At 45.2% G+C, this 16,989-nt stretch overlaps 1 protein-coding gene across 1 annotated transcript; it reads right to left on the bottom strand.

Annotated features, from left to right (window-relative positions):
* Positions 1–4,913: 4,913 nt before the first annotated feature.
* asb1 (ankyrin repeat and SOCS box containing 1) lies at positions 4,914–16,563 on the bottom strand. Its single transcript, XM_063213479.1, has 6 exons — positions 16,332–16,563; positions 16,024–16,162; positions 15,139–15,441; positions 13,504–13,762; positions 12,656–12,788; positions 4,914–5,725 (listed from the first exon to the last, which is right to left on the bottom strand). The coding sequence occupies exons 1-6, from the start codon at positions 16,450–16,452 to the stop codon at positions 5,595–5,597; spliced, it is 1,086 nt and encodes a 361-aa protein (XP_063069549.1). The 5' UTR covers positions 16,453–16,563; the 3' UTR covers positions 4,914–5,594.
* Between the last annotated feature and the right edge of the window lie 426 nt (positions 16,564–16,989).

Consider the following 16,989-nt stretch of genomic DNA (forward strand, 5'->3'; position numbering starts at 1 on the left):
TTGAAATATCGTTTAAGGAAGACAGGATGAGCATGGGCACAAAGTTTTGGGTGTGGGGATTTTTAGAAGAGTAGGCTTACAAAATATAGGCCTAGTATAGTAGCCTATAGCTTACAAAAAGTCTGTCTACATTGTGCAATAAACCCACCATGCAGCAAATAAGCCAAACTTAGCTACTTCAAACCACAACCATAAGTCAACAAAATGTATAACCAAACGGTGTAGGCCTACCTTAAAACGCTGTCTTCTCGCAGCAAATGTCTTTGTTTCTTGCAATCACTCTACTTTAATCCACAGCTTATTAGCCTACACACCCAGCACTGGTCACATCAGAATCTTGTGTGGTAATTATTTTGTTCCATTTCTTCAGACATAGGCTACATCCTAAATGTACCACATATAAATATATGTATGATAATAATATTATTTCGACTATAAGGAGATATACTGGTAGGTCTAACAAATCAAAACAAAACCCATTGCTTCTGTTAGGTGCAGTTATCTTGCTTCTGTTAGGTGCAGTTATCTTCCTTACCACTTGGTGGAGTCTGTTCGTAACCCAAGTCAATAACCACAGAGCAAGTGAATCAGGACTGGAAAGACTGTAAACTGTAACAGTCGTGTGGAAATCGGAAAATAAATCATAATTTATTCATATTTCCATCCTTTGGTAACCAATATACATATCACAGGTTCTTCAAATACTGAAAACGAAACTGTGTTACTAAGATCTTGTAAACTTCCGCGATCTACGGTGTATGAAAATTATCAGTAGAGAAGGGGTGTGGCCAATTTACTGTTTAACACCGTCAGTGAGGTACTGCCGTCTGGTATACGGTATAAATACTGGCTAGTCAACTTCATTCCTGAAAAGGGAAGTGGAAAGTGGAAAGTCAGTGCTTATAACTACCATTTCTAAACATCCGGGACAGTTGGGAACGCATTATAACCGCATTATTACATTTCACGGCCGCGGCCCACCGGGACATGTCCCCGATCTCCCGACGGCCACTCCGCGCCTGATGAGATGTGAATGAGGCTGTGCTGTGCTTTGGTGCCTTCTGTGGTGGGGACAGATGCTGCTGCTGCTGCTGCTGCTGCTGCTGCGTAGCCTCTTACTGCAGATGGTGGTCGCTGACACTGACAGGCCTATTCACTATTTTGCCGAAAATACTCAAGTACATCATAACAACATTGCTATGACATAATCAAGAGCTCTTGGTTATGTCATAGCAATGTTGTTATGATGTACTTGAGTATTAAGACATAGCCATTACACTTTTGGTGGCAGTAAAGTTATAACATAGGCTCTGTACTAAAAGGCTTAAAGGTACACTGTGCAGGAAATGGCCAAAAAAGGTACTGCAACTATGCTGCTCATTGAAACTGGGCTGCCTATTGCCAAGTTTGATCTTTACATGAAAGTTTACTAAGTAATAAACAAATATTTTCTAGTATGGTCCAAGTACAGTCATTTTTGCAGCTAAAAATGGCTATTTTTGGAATTCAAAATGGCGGACCATGGAGAAGATCCCCCTTTTCATGTAAGAAAAGTGGCATTTTTCCAGTCATAATGAATACTAGTAACATTAGTGAATGGGCAGCATGAATTCTGGAAATAAACAACTAAAAATCTCACACAGTGTCCCTTTAAAGCTTGTGGAGAGAGCAGCAGGACAGTGCAGAGGAGTAGAGAGCTGACATGAGGGGAGCAGTGCCATCTACAGACATCCTGCAATCTACACGGAAGTCCTCCCTGACAATCTTTTTTTCTTTTAAAATATTTTTTGTTGCTGTTTTTATTAGTTAATTAATGACAGGACGGTGAGAGATTTTGACAGGAATCATGCAAGATAAGAGCGCAAGATGGGGACGGTTCGACAAATGACCTGGGCTGGAATCGAACCCAAGTCGCCCGCGTAGCTGCACAGTGGCCTACCGTTAGAGCCAATTTTTAAGGGTTATCCAAAATTGGGTCCCTATTACATTGTATTTATTCAGAGGGGGCCCTTTAAGATAGTTCTGTCCTGGGCCTGCACAAGACTGTATAACAAGATGCTACCTCGAATCACTGACTCTCTCTCTCTCTCTCCCCCTCTCTGCCTCTGAAAGAACCGATTTCACAGCATTTGGACTGAGGTTTCTACCTCGTTATGGCTGGGTGAACTCACAGACAGACAACAGAATGATCACAGAGGGATCTGCTGGCGTGCCTTGGAGGGGATTTTCTGTTGGTGTGTGTAGTGTGTACATGTGTGTGTGTGTGTGTGTGTATGCGTACATGTACGTGTGTGTGTTTGTGCGTGTGTGTATGCGTACATGTGTGTGTGTGTGTGCGCGTACGTGTGTGTGTGTGTATGTGTATGCGTACGTGTGTGTGTGTGTTTGTGTGTGTGCGTGGGAGTTGAGAATGACAGGACCCTTTTGGAAAAGATGCTGTTTGACTGTCTAACTGCCTGTCTGTCTGTCTGTCTGGGTGGGGTTGGGTTGGGGGCAGGCAAGCAGGCGGACAGGAGGAGGAGGACAGGTTCCAACGGAAGAGCCAGTGGGGAAATGGCAAATTCTCAGCCCCACTCTTTCGGGCTTTCTGGGGTTGTAGCGAGTGGCACGCTTCCAGTTCCACAACTGAAAGGCCAAGTCGGAAAAAGTGGTGAGATTACTCAAGGGCCGCCGCTGACAAGCTGACACTGGGGTTGTTGCCTCTTTGATCAGCCGTCCCCATTGATGTAGAACGCCAGGCTGCAGAACAAGTGAAGGATAGAGAAGAGGAGAGGAGAGGAAACAAGTGAGAAGAAGAAGAAAAAGAAGAAAAAGAAGAAGAAGGAGGATGATGAGGAGGGGGAGCAGAAGAAGAAGAAGGAGGAGGAGGAGGAGCAGAAGAAGAAGAAGGAGAAGGAGTAGGAGAAGAAGATGAAGCAGGGGGAGGACGAGGAGGAGCAGGAGAAGAAGAAGAAGACGAAGAAGAAGAAGGAGGAGGAGGAGGAGGTGCAGAAGAAGAAGAAGAAGAAGAAGAAAGAGGAGGACGAGGAGGAGGAGCAGAAGAAGAAGAAGAAGAAGAAGGAGTAGGAGAAGAAGAGGAAACAGGGGGAGGACGAGGAGGATGAGGAGGAGCAGGAGAAGAAGAAGAAGAAGGAGAAGAAGGAGAAGAGGGCGGAGAAAAAGAACAAGAACAAGAAGGAGGAGTAGAAGCAGAAGAAGAAGGAGAACAAGAAAAGGAAGGAGTAGGAGGAGAAGAAGGAGAAGCGGGGGGCTTGCAGGATGAGAAGAAGAAGAAGAAGAAGAAGAAGAAGAAGAAGAAGAAGAAGAAGAAGAAGAAGAAGAAGAAGAAGAATAGATCTAGATGCTACTATTAAGTGTGTGAACCCACCTTTCCTCCCCTTGGCAGAGGCTGGTCCAGTGAGTGCCATTTACGCTGCGATGATGAACTCTGCTGGTGATTTTCTGGCAGATGCTGATGTTTCCCAGGCTTTTAGCTTTTCCACAGTTTGTGGTTTTTCGACGAGATGTGGTTTCACTGTCACAAAATCAGGCACACACTTAAGTTATAGCTCAATGAGAAAGGAAAAGACGCAGACAAAAAAAAAAACACTATATACCCCGATGACTGAACAAGGCACAAGCATGAGAACTTTGTGACAATTATACTGGGCCTCAGAGGAACCCTATATTACATCAAACACTTTTCTGTGTGGACACAAAGAGAGAGGGGAAGGGGGGAGAAGAGCATCTCCACAACATCTAGCCTTACCCATGGGGACGCGACTTGTGGGCAAAGCCTCTGTGACCGAACGCTCAGCTCAGCAGGTCAGGACTTCCTACTTCCTGAGCCTGACGATGGTTAAGAGAGTTTGTATAAATAACGTGTGAATCATCTCTTGGGGCCCTGGGCTCCATTACTGATCCTTGCTGACCGAGTCGACACAGTCATGCAGCCGGGCAGGCAGGCAGGCAGGCAGGCAGGCAGGGCAACATTAGCCCCAGAGGGGGGCTCCGTGTCAGTGCTGTGTGCTGCTTAGGCTGATCCAGACTCTCTCCAAGGCTCCAAGGGTGAAAAATGCTTCTCAGCTGGCTTGTTTGTACTCTTGCCATTGCGAAAAACCAAAACAGGAAACAGGCTGCCTCACACACATACATACATACACACACACACAAAGCAGTAAGATGAATGTTCTCACTTTAAGCAAACAGAACAAGTATGTGATTTTAATTACCATTGCAAGTACTTTAAGGCGCAGATCACACACAGCGTATCAGAGCAGAACATGAAGAGGTGGATTTCATTCATGTTATTTCTTTTTTTTTTTTTAAAAGAAAGAAAGAAGGACACTCAACGCAGGTTTAACGTTTGATGTGATACGAAGGCGAAAAAAAGCTTAAATATGGCTTTCGCTTACATCACACAATCTCTGCAGCTGATCTGACATTGGTTTCAACATGTCCCTGATGACTGCCAATTAAATATTAAGGGGTGGTGTTTGGTAGGTGGTCCAAATGTTCTCTTGGGGTTAGTGCCAACAGACTATTCACTCTCTACATGATGCTATCTTGACGTTTTCCCAGACCTTGCTCCTATGACGTGTTCCCATTGTAAAACAGCGTGCTTGCTGCTTTTCAGCACAGTGACAGTAAAGTCAGAGAGAGTAGAGAGAGAGAGGTTCCATTGGCCCATTGTTTCCGGGTTCCATTATTGCAAGGGGGAGGGGGGGGGAATCCCCCTTTAGGCAGACCTAAGGACTGTTCTATTCAATGCTAGGAGTATTATGACACGACCCTTTAGGCAGACCGGAACCTGGTCATGTTAGGTGCCCATAGCAACCTATTACAGTGGCATATCTCTATATACTTAAAGAATCTCCCCTCCTTCAACAATCAGTAATAACTATTGCAATGAGAGACTTTTTTATATCTGAATGTTTAATGTGAAATAATCTATTTATTTATTTTTGTATGTATGCTACTAGACACCTAAATTTCCTTCGGGATCAATAAATGTTACTCTACTCTACTCTACTCTACTAAAGTGCTTGGACAAGCAGTGTTTACAGAGGTGAGAGTAGCAGTAGCAGCATCACCCTCTCCAAAATAGATCAAGGCATCAATAACTTGGTTATAAGGCATTAATAACATAATAATGTTACTGTACCGGTACAATAATAAATAGTACAAAAAAACAACAGTGTCAAGCCTGTGCTAATACATGTGCATTGGTAACGGTCAAACATAATAACAGTATTGGCCCACCAAAAGGCAAAGGATGTTGTAGAACGCCACTTCACAAAGTTGTGGCAGTGACAACAGCAGCAGTAGCAGCAGAACAGTAGTAGTGGTGGTGGGTGTACTCAAAGAGCCTGGTTTGCCACTATGGGGGACCCTAAATGTTCTCTAAGGAACCCATAGTTCTTGGAAGAACCCCAGAGCTCCTCAGAGAGTGTTCAAAAGAAACCTCCAAGAAAGCCTCAGGTTCTTCCAATCGCCTATTTTTACTCAGTTCCTCAGAGAAACTTTAGGGGTTTCCTCCACAGTGGCAGTAGAAGGTTTCTTCTGGGAGCCTTGACATTTTTTACAATATGGTGTTGCTTGTGATGGGTGTCTGGTCAGTCCCTGTGCAGCAGGAAGTTCTTGATTGGCTCAGGCAGTGGCAGGCAGGAGATGTGGCCCAGGCGTCTCTTCCCCATGGCCCTGCGCACCAGCACCCGGCACTGCTGGGTCAGGCGACGTGGCCACCCTGAGGTAAGAGGAACAACAAGCTCAATTGCAATTTAAAAAAAATAAAAGTTATAGGTAGGGCTATACATTATTGTTTTTATTTTGATTCATTTTCATGGTTTTCTTTACACTGAATTACATGTAGCTGACGCCTTCTTCAAATTTCTTCAAGTTCAGGAAGTTAGTTACAGTCTCTGGAGAAACGTGAGGCTCAATATCTAGCAATGGATGCCTACTGATACAGCAGGTGCAAGGATTAAAGTTTTAAAAAATCCTGAGCCTGAACTTTTTGGTGCGTCCATGCGACTATACAATACACGTTGGAACGAGAATTTCATTGCTTTTTAGTATTTACACTCAACTTATGTTTATCTTGTTTATCTTATTCTTATGTGGGTGCAATCATGGGCGTAATTTTAGGGGGGGATGGTGGGACATGTCCATACCACTTTTCAGATAAACCCAGCGTCAGGGTCAAAATGATGAATGACTTAAATTACTTTTGCAACTCGAAAAGGGCCTACCAAGGAGACCAAAAGGGTGTCAATAGCGCTAACCATTATTAGGCCTACATATTATGCGTAATGTTGTAGTTACATACTACATATCACAAAAGTAGAAGAAAAGTATGTGTAGCAGAATATGAGCAACACAAGTTGAAATACCATGGCATGTTAGATACATAAAAGAGGTAAAAGCAGACACTCAATTCTTAACCAGTGAACTGTGGGTGGTTACTTAGGTTTAATTGTTTAATCCTGCCTTAAAATAAAATAAAATGTAAATGCCTGGACATGGCTGAATAATAATACAAACTACTTTTAGTTTTAACGAATTACAAATACAAATCAACTTAATTCATTAATGTAATTTTGGTGGCTACTGTATGTTGTACACTTGTCTGTAGATAAATGGGTTGGTTAGATTTCTCAGCTGTACAGTCAGTAGAGCTATGGATAGAGCTAGCTCTAGGTCAGAATTTGTTGTGCCTGTAAATATTTGGGTTACTCTCCTTCAACATTCTCAGAAAAAAAAGACATCATCAAGCTGAAGTTGTTCTGTCCATCACCAGAGAGCAGCGTTTGCCTTCAAATCAATGACTAGAATTCCACTGCAACAAAAAGCCCATTAACAGATTGTTAAAAGCCATCAAAAAGCCATTATGTGACATTATTTAACCATCTCACAGTCATCATGAAAACGGCTCCTTGAGATTGGAATGTAGATTAAAAACGTGTCAATGAGTTATACACCCAACAACCAAACTTGTATTATATTGCAGAGAATTGGGATGGAATTTACTGATGTCTGCATGCAGACTGCCATCTTGCTTGGCACTATTTGAGTCACTTTAAATTATTGAACACAGCGCCAATGTCAATATTTTTGCATTGCTTTTTACATCGGAGATAATATCAGTTATAATATCATAGAGGATTCCAACGTAGGTGGTGTTTATAAGTAACCCGACCCCTCTTAGCTAAAACATTAGCATAATAGGTTCGGTAGTTAGCGCGCTAACAAAAACACTCAGCATGAGAGGCATCTGCAACATGCTGAAGTGAAACTAACCATTTTTTGTTCAATTGTAACGAATAACAAATTATTCTCTTACTGTTGGCGTTCTCACAAGTAGTTGTAGATTGAAGCACATCTTCCTACAACCTCTTCCAACAACCCCAGAAAGTAATCTGGTGATTGATTCATGAATCACGGTATCCAGCCATTATTTTTAATGGAACTACCGGTAGCATATATGCACAGGCAGTGGCTGGCATTAGGAGATGAGACACAGATAAACGTTCCACTCGCCCGCTCCACACTCTGGGAGATGCTGTGACAGCTCTGGGTTAAGTTTTAAGTTGGGTTCAGAAATTCTGAAAAGACACAGAGGGATCGAACGTCTGTGGAAAAAACAGAACCTTGTGTGTTGTTGACAGCTAATTATTAGCACTGAGCAGAGAAGCTCCATCAACACTAGTGCTTATCGACATTCTCTATGTCCAAACACAATGTGTTTCATTTATTTGTATGTTTTTGTGCATTGTGATGGAGTTACCATCACTAGGGTTGTGGGTGTGTTCTGACTAACATGCTAACGAGCCTGGCTCTTTGGTGTAGCGGCCAGAGCCCAGTTTACTACTCCAGAAGGTCTGGGTTCGAGTCCCAACTGGGCAACTCTACTCCCCTTCGCTACAAATGGTGTCAGAAGTGGGATGGTACCGTGAGGCCATCGGAAGTGTACCCATTGTGTGTCAGTCGTAATTCCATGTGAGGGACCCCCAGGATTGGTGACCCCGGTGTGAGGGACCCCGGTGATGGGTGAAGCATTGATGTCGGGGCACACTGGATGGGAGAAGCATGATGGGCAGTTGCGTGAGGGACACCATGAGTGTGTGAAGCGCACGGGTGCGCTTCCCGAAGGGGAAGGCAGTGTGATGGAGTGACCATCACTAGGGTTGTGGGTGTGTTCTGACTAACATGCTAACGAGCCTGGCTCTTTGGCGTAGCGGTCAGAGCCCCAGTTTACTACTCCAGAAGGTCTAGGTTCGAGACCCAGCTGGGCAACTCTACTCCCCTTCGCTACAGCCATCACCAATCCATAGCATGCAGTTTAGTTATCTTTACACATATTTACAGGACTACATCGGACCCGTCTGCCTCGCCTACATGGGGACGGAGAAAGCGATGCTCCAGAATTAGGAAAAGAGGCAAACGAGGTGGCGTCGAGACACGGCTTGCAGCCAACCCAACTCGTCCAGCAATACCATCAATTCTCTTGGCAAACGTCAGATCTCTGGACAATAAGATGGATGACATACGGCTACTAAGATCAGCGAACAAAACCGTGAGGAACTGCTGTGTGACGGTGTTCACAGAATCTTGGCTGAACGACGGCATACCCGACTCGGCTTTACAACTGGAACAACTAACGTGCCACCGAGCGGACAGAGCCCTTGCAGAGAAAAAACGAGGGGGAGGAATATGTGTCTACACACATGATGCTTGGTGCAATAATGCTACGGTAGTACAGAGGCACTGCTCTCCACTAGTGGAGTTCATGATCATCAAGTGCCGACCCTTCTATTTACCCAGAGAAATATCCGCTATCATATTAGTCGCTGTGTACCTCGCACCCAGCAACAACAACAGCGTCAGAAGCGAGGCACTGAACGAGCTGCATCGGAGCATCAGTGAACAACAAGATGCACACCCAGATGCCTTCACAGTGGTCCTGGGAGATTTCAACCATGGAAATCTCAAAACAGTACTTCCAAAATTTCATCAACATGTCAACTTCCCAACAAGACAACAAAACACCCTGGACCTTGTTTACTCAAATCAGAAGGGAGCATACAAGGCAAAGCCCATCCCCCACATTGGAACATCAGACCACCTAACGATTCTGCTACTGCCAGCTTACAGACAAAGGGCAAAACTCACCAAACCAGTTCAGAAGGAGGTGAGAAAATGGCCAGAGGGGGCCATCCCACGACTACAAGACTGCTTTGAAACCACAGATTGGAACATTTTCAAAACAGCTGCCACCCACAGCAATTACATTGACATTGAGGAGTATACAGACACTGTGACCTCCTACATCACAAAATGCATCGATGATGTTACAGAAATAAAACACATCACCACCAGGGCCAACCAGAAGCCATGGTTCACAGGAGACGTTCACCGACTGCTGAGGGCCAGAGACAAAGCCTTCAGAGCAGGAGACGTAGCTGGCCTAAAAACAGCAAGGACAAACCTGTCCCAGGGCATCAGGAAAGCAAAAAAGGAATACTCGGACAAAATAACAACACACTTCAAAGACAGCAGAGATGCACAGAGCCTGTGGCAAGCCTGCACCACGGAGCTGTGACAACAACACCTCTCTGCTAAACGACCTGAACAGTTTCTTTGCCCGTTTTGAAGCTCAAAATGACACTCACCCACAGAAAACTCCCCCTCCCCCCCATGATCAACCCCTTTACCTGTCCTCTGCCAGTGTGAAGAGGACACTGGCCACCATCAACCCACGCAAAGCAGCTGGCCCAGACAACATACCTGGCCGAGTGTTGAAGGATTGTGCAGAAGAGCTGAAGGATGTCTTCACAGACATCTTTAACATCTCTCTGGAGCAAGCAGTCATCCATCACTTTTCAAAACTGCTACCATCATATCTGTGCCGAAGAAATCATCACCATCATGCTTCAATGACTACCGTCCTGTAGCACTGACGCCCATAATCATGAAGTGCTTCGAACGGCTAGTCCTGTCACACATCAAAGCCACCCTACCCCCCACCCTGGACCCCTACCAGTTTGCATACCGAGCCAAGCGATCCACGGAGGATGCAATTTGCTCTGCCCTCCATCCAGCCCTCACCCACTTGGACAATAAAGACTCATATGTGAGAATGCTGTTCATTGACTTCAGTTCAGCATTCAATACCATAATACCACAACAACTCATCAGAAAACTGGACAAACTAGGTTTCAGCACCTCCCTCTGCAACTGGCTGCTGGACTTCCTGATGCAAAGACCACAAGCAGTACGGGTAGGGAATAACACATCAAGCACCCTGACCCTGAGCACGGGGGCTCCGCAAGGTTGTGTTCTCAGCCCCCTGCTGTTCACGCTGCTGACACACGACTGCACAACGACCCACAGCACTAACCATCTAGTGAAGTTTGCGGATGATACAACACTGGTGGGCCTCATCACCAAGGGCGATGAGACTCACTACAGAGAAGAAGTAGACCTGCTGGCCAGATGGTGCAAAGACAACAACCTCCTGCTGAATGTCAACAAGACCAAGGAGATTGTTGTCAACTTTCAAAGGGTCCAAAAACAACTGCCACCACTGACCATCGACGGCGATGCTGTGGAGAGAGTGAGCAGCACCAAGTTCCTTGGAGTGCACATCAGCGACGACCTCTCTTGGACCACCAACACTACATCACTGGCGAAGAAGGCCCATCAGCGTCTCTACTTCCTGCGCAAACTAAAGAAGGCAAGTGCTACACCCTCCATCATGACAACATTCTACAGAGGAACCATAGAGAGCGTCGTGTCCAACTGCATCACAGTGTGGGGAAGAAGCTGCACGGAGAAAAACAGGAAGACACTCCAGCGTGTTGTGAACACAGCGAAGAAGATCATTGGAGTACCACTCCCCTCCCTGCAGGACATTTACACCACACGCCTCACCCGGAAAGCACTGATGATCATCAAAGACACAAGCCACCCTGCACACAAACTGTTCAGCCTCCTGCCCTCTGGAAAGAGGTACAGGCGCCTCCGTTCCCGTACCACCAGGCTGGCGAGCAGCACAATGCACCAAGCGATCAAGATGCTGAACACTCAACCCACTCTCCCTCCACTGTCAGCCTCCAGCCAGCAAGGCCACTGACAACCCCCCCCCACCCCCTCATCCCCCACCACAATATCTGCGACTGAACATTCCACCTGCACTACTATTTTTGTGACTGAACTTTCAACCTGCACTAACTCAAAACATGCACACACACACACACACACACACACACACACACACACACACACACACACACACACACACACACAAGCACACTGCACTTTCTGCACTAAACCCAAACATACACACACTGACACACACACACACACACACACACACACACACACACACACACAGACACACGAACACACACACAAGACGCACACCGCACCTTCTACCTGCACTAAACACATACACACACATACACACACACACACACACACACACACACACACACACACACACACACACACACACACTGCTGCTGGTGTACTTGACAGACCTTTTTTTTATATTTATTTTCTTCAAAATGCTACTATTACCATGTCAGAACGCTATAAAGGACTTTTTTTTTTTTTTTTAGGAAAAGCACAAAAGCACAACAAATACCTCTTAATGTATGTCCTCTACAAGTCTTCTGTTGTCCAGTCTTGCACTTTAAATGTCTGTATGAGCACTGTCTATGTCCATACTGTCTTAAGTCCATGTATAAGTACTGTCTATGTCTATACTGTCTATGTCCTTACCTAGATTAGTCTATGTCTGTATGGGAAAGCAAGAAATGTAATTTCAAATTCTTTGTATGACCAGTGCATGTAAAGAAATTGACAATAAAACCTACTTGACTTGACCTACTTGACTTGACTTGATAAGTACTGTCTATGTCTATACTGTCTATGTCCTTACCTAGATTAGTCTATGTCTGTATGGGAAAGCAAGAAATGTAATTTCAAATTCTTTGTATGACCAGTGCATGTAAAGAAATTGACAATAAAACCTACTTGACTTGATTTCTGCTCATAGAGCAGTAAACGGTGCAAGGTGCCTTGCCATGTAGGCTAGAGCGAGTTGTTGACACTGCTCTGTGAGAGCGGCGACTGCGAGTAGACCGGCTGTGGTGGTCCGACTCGAGCAAGATACTGAAGTAGCACGCTTTCCTAAGACCTGCCCTCTTCTTCTTCTGATTGGTTAACAATGCTAGTTTTCATGCGCTCCTTTGCTACCATTGGCTGACAAACGCAGAAGGGATTTCGGTTGTTTATTTATTTACCGTCAATTTATTTTCGAGTATTTTTATTTATTTTTTTAAACCCACGGTCAGTTGCTGCAAGCCGGAAATCCGGCCGGGGGCTGGATAACTTAAATCCCTGCAGGTGGGATTCCCTCTCTGATCCCAAGTCAGGACTGACCCATGTCTTCAGCAGTTAAAATCAGTAGTGCAATCGCAATAATCAAAGAACAACAAACAATACAACTACACAAAACGTTGTGTAAAGTAGAAGTAAAAGTACTCATACAAATGTAATTACACCACTAGTGGTATGATATCACATGGTTTCATGTTTCAAATGCCGTAATTACATAAAGTGGAGTGCTTCTACTTCTACTTTATACAACTCTGGAAAAAAAAACACTCACGTCTGGCCTCCTGGTAGATGCGTAGTGCCTCTGGGTCAATCTTCCCTCGGCCCACCAGATCAGCATCCGGCTCCTCCCACGGCACCAGGTAAGGGTTGGCCCCATGCTCCAGCAACAAGCTGACGAAGTCCGCCTGGCAGGAGGGGTGTAAATACTGTAACTCCAAAAACTCCAACTCCCATTGGCATTGCGACACAGCACTCCACAGCACACAAGTGTTCACTGCACACAACAAAATTGCATTTTATGCCTCACCCGTGCAAGGGAGCAGCCCCAAATGGTGCCCCAAGGGAGCAGTGCGGCAGGACGGTATCATGCTCAGGGTACCTCAGTCATGGAGGAGGATGGGGAGAGCACTGGTTAATTACTCCCCCCACCAACCTGGCAGGTCGGGAGTCGAACTGGCAACCTTTTTTGATCGATTAAAGTCGATTAATCGTTTGCATCCCTACTTCATGGCGATTCGATTCAATATAATTTTTTTAGGCCAGCGATTCGATTATTTTTGATACGTTAAGAATGCGCCACGATTCGATTCATTTCGATTCAATTCAAATGGTCCTTTTTTTTGTAAGCTTACAGGCTTGGCTTATGTATGAAATGTTTAACAAATCAGCAACAGCTGAAATATCTGCATTCATTTCATTTGAGGGGCATCTTTATTATGGTCAGTATTATTATTACTGCATGATATAAAATGAAATAAAATTCCTCACAAAATGAGTGCAATCATAACAAAAATCGATAAATCGCTTAATAACGATTAATCGATTCTCTTGTGGAGGAATCGAATCGTGGGCTGTAGGATCGATACATCGATTCAAATCGATTATTATGTACATCCCTACCTGGCATCCGTGCTTGAGCACCGCGTCCAGAAGGCAGCTGGCTGAGCTCTTGGCCAGCACCTCGCGGCTCACCGGCCCAGTGTAGTTGTAGTCCGGGTTGGCCCCGCCGCTCAGCAGCAGCTGGAAGCAGGGCAGGTGGTGGTAAGCAGCGGTGATGTAGACGGGACACAGTCCCAGAGTGCTGAGGGTGCGCGGGGAGGAGGAGTCGGGGTCGGCGTGCTGGTCTAGCTGATAGTCCACATCCACGTCAGCGTTGAACCTGCCCACGCAGAGTGTTGGAGCAATATGAGGAAAACAAACAAACATGGAAACTTCAGATGAGAATAACAAAAGCAAATCAACGTAGAATACCACTAGGACAGGATATTGTAATTATGGTGTTAAGTCAAAGGTTATACACCAAATTGAGAATAATATTCAGATTTATTACATAATTATTACCACAACTCCTCCATCCTGTGCAGGAAATTCTCACTCATCTGACAGTGATTAGTAGTAATCATTGGTAGCATTTTGGTGCATAGCTTTCTCTGTGGGTCACTCAGGGAGGTCTATTGAGGACAGCTCAGAGGTTCTGCCAGCCATCCAGTAAATTACATCATCAGCATACACTTTTTTTCATTGAAAGAGACTTCTTACAAGGTTTTGGTTGAAATCCCTGGAGCAATGTGAAGTAAGGTGCCTTGCTTGATCAAGGGCACTTGGATGCCAGTCTGGTCTCTCAGAAATCCGTGGAATGTACACAGATCTTTGGGACACGAAATCTGTGTCAGATTCACTAATTTTGCCAAAATTCTGTGCCCCTGGTCAGCCATGGAGCCAGAGTACCTGAGGTGATCCTGCGGGGGCTCGAACCCGCCGCCTACCAGTCAATGTTCCAGTTCAGGCATGAGAGGCACAGCATGATACCGCTGAGCTAAAGGTCCAGACCGATACCTCAGCGGTACAGATACTGTATGAGGCTTCGGGAGGAAGGTTTACAAACGTTCCCCTGCAAACTCTGCTAGTTGCTAGTTGACCTCCATTACACCAGCCATGGAGGAAGGTGTAGGGACACACATTCATCCTAATTGTAATGGTGGGACTCAAACTTGCAATACTCTGATCTGAAGATCACAGCCTTAACCATTAGACCAGTGGTGTTTGAACAAACGCATCCATTACCTCATCATAAGCCTCCCGCTACAATACACCATGACTGTGGCCACACCTGATAATTGGAATAGCTTTTGTATTATGGTCATTCAAGCAGGTGCATTGAGGCGCTCCTCCCAGCTGGACGGGGATGCAGTTGTGCATTTGAATCCTCACTTTGGGCTCCTTATATGAGGCTTTCTCAGCTTTTCCTGCGGACAAATAATGCCTCTTGTCCACTGTCGTTTTTTTTGGTAGGCCTACAGCTCGACTCGGCTGCCACTTTTTGCTTTACAATTGAGCTGTGTCGTGCCTATTCGAAAAGCAAAAAGTGGTGGCCGAGTCACGCTTTGTCGAGCTGTAGGCCTACCAGAAAACTGGCAGAGGAAAAGAGGCATAAGTGGACTGCAGTAACATTGCTAAGAAATTAAAAAATGAAGAACAAAAAAAATACACCACCACTTTTAAACTTATTCCGATGGCCATGATGAGTAGGTGTACCTGATGAGCTCCTGGATGATGTCGGAGCGCCCCACCCGGGAAGCATGGTAGAGGGGGGTGCTGCGGTGGTGCCGGCTGCCATTGGGGTTGGCCCCGCCCTCCAGGAGGATCCGAACGCAGTCCAGGTGCCCGTTGACCACCGCCACGTAGAGCGCCGTCTGGCCCTTCACGTCCACCAGGTCCACCTCAGCCCCCTGGGCAAGCAGGAGCGCCACGCAGTCGCCGTGGCCTGCTGAGGCCGCGATGCGGAGAGGCGTGCAGGGCAGCCAGCCACAGCAGTACACCGACTTCTCATTAATGCGTCTGCAAGGAAGAGAAAGAATGGATACCAATGGGGGGGTGGGGGCTGTGGCACAGTGCGATAAGCCCCCCATATCTGGGTTTGCCCATGCCCATGGAGACACAGATTCGAGTCCGGCCTGAGTCATATCCCAATCCTACCCTGTCTCTCTCTCCCACTGATTTCTTATTGTCTCTGTCTTTGACTGTCCTATCTAAATAAAGGCTTAAAAATGCCCAGAAAACAAATAAAAAAAAATATAAATAGAATATAAATATAAATATAAAAAAACTGAATACCATTCATTCCCAATGCCATTATCGTGGGATGAAGCCATTTGTAGACCTGTGTAAATTCTACAGCCTACCGTGCTTATCAGTCACTGCTTATCACAAAATGTATCCGTTTATTTCAGAGGTTTATATTCTCACCAGTATGTGCCTAAGCATTATTATAATAACACAATACAATATACAGCATGTAGGCTACAAACTTTCTATAGCGCAATATCACAACTATGGAGACCAGAAGGCACCCTTCATTATTTGTAGCCCACCCATCACTGGATGCGATGTGTCATTTGTCATGCCAGGGCTTGAACTTGCCTTTTATAGTCCTCGTCCTCCAGGAGAAGTTTCAGGGTGTCCTGGTCACCGACAAATGCAGCGTTGTGGAGACGCGCCTCACTCTCATCGGCGGATTGGTCACAGAACTGCTCCTGCAACCATTTTTTCAGAGTCCTCCCTGTAGTTGCAAATAATTATTGATTTTTTTTACAGCAATACCATGACAGTATGCTATGATAATAAAGGCCGATGCCCAAGTCAATAACAGTTCCAAAAGTAGCATATCATGTCAATCATTGACTGGTTGTTCTGGTAGAATTCACAGTAGGCTATGTTTTGACAGTTACCTGCAGGCGTGGTACTGGGGAGATCTGAAACAGTAATCAGTGGACAGTCTCCGATGGGAGGACAGGGAGGAGGAATTGGAGGATCATCAACATCGCCCTCTGCGCCAACCCCGTCTGCCATTTTCAAGCTCAATTACAGACTATTAAAGTGAACAGTCTGTTATTGAACGCGTAAAGAACAGAGGAAAAATGTATGGCCGTGCGTCTGTTTTGATTATGCAGTGGTCATCATGGAAGTTGCGTATTGTATTTCACTTCGCCGCCAGTCCATTGGTGGGTTGATACTTCCTGTTCCTTCTCGCTCGCGCAGCTTTAAAGTGGCGCGCGCTACTACTCTCGTCTCGTGCCAGTACTAGTACAAGGCAGTGTGTATCAGTTGAAAGCTAATTTGTGTTTTCAGTAAAATAGCAACTCCAAGTCATTATAAAAATAAATAAATGAATGAATGAATAAATAAATAAATAAATAATCATAATAATATAATATGTAATAGCGCTTTTGTAAACACTCAAAGACGCTTTACAAATGAATAGGCCTAAAAAGTAGGCCCTATACTTCCACATTTAAATAGGCCTACATTAAGTTAGTATACTTCCACATCCACATGTTCATTTCACAAATCCAAAATTTAGGACATGCATAAATGCATGCATAAATT

Source organism: Engraulis encrasicolus, chromosome 13 (genome assembly GCF_034702125.1).
Source record: "Engraulis encrasicolus isolate BLACKSEA-1 chromosome 13, IST_EnEncr_1.0, whole genome shotgun sequence".
NCBI lineage: Eukaryota > Metazoa > Chordata > Actinopteri > Clupeiformes > Engraulidae > Engraulis > Engraulis encrasicolus.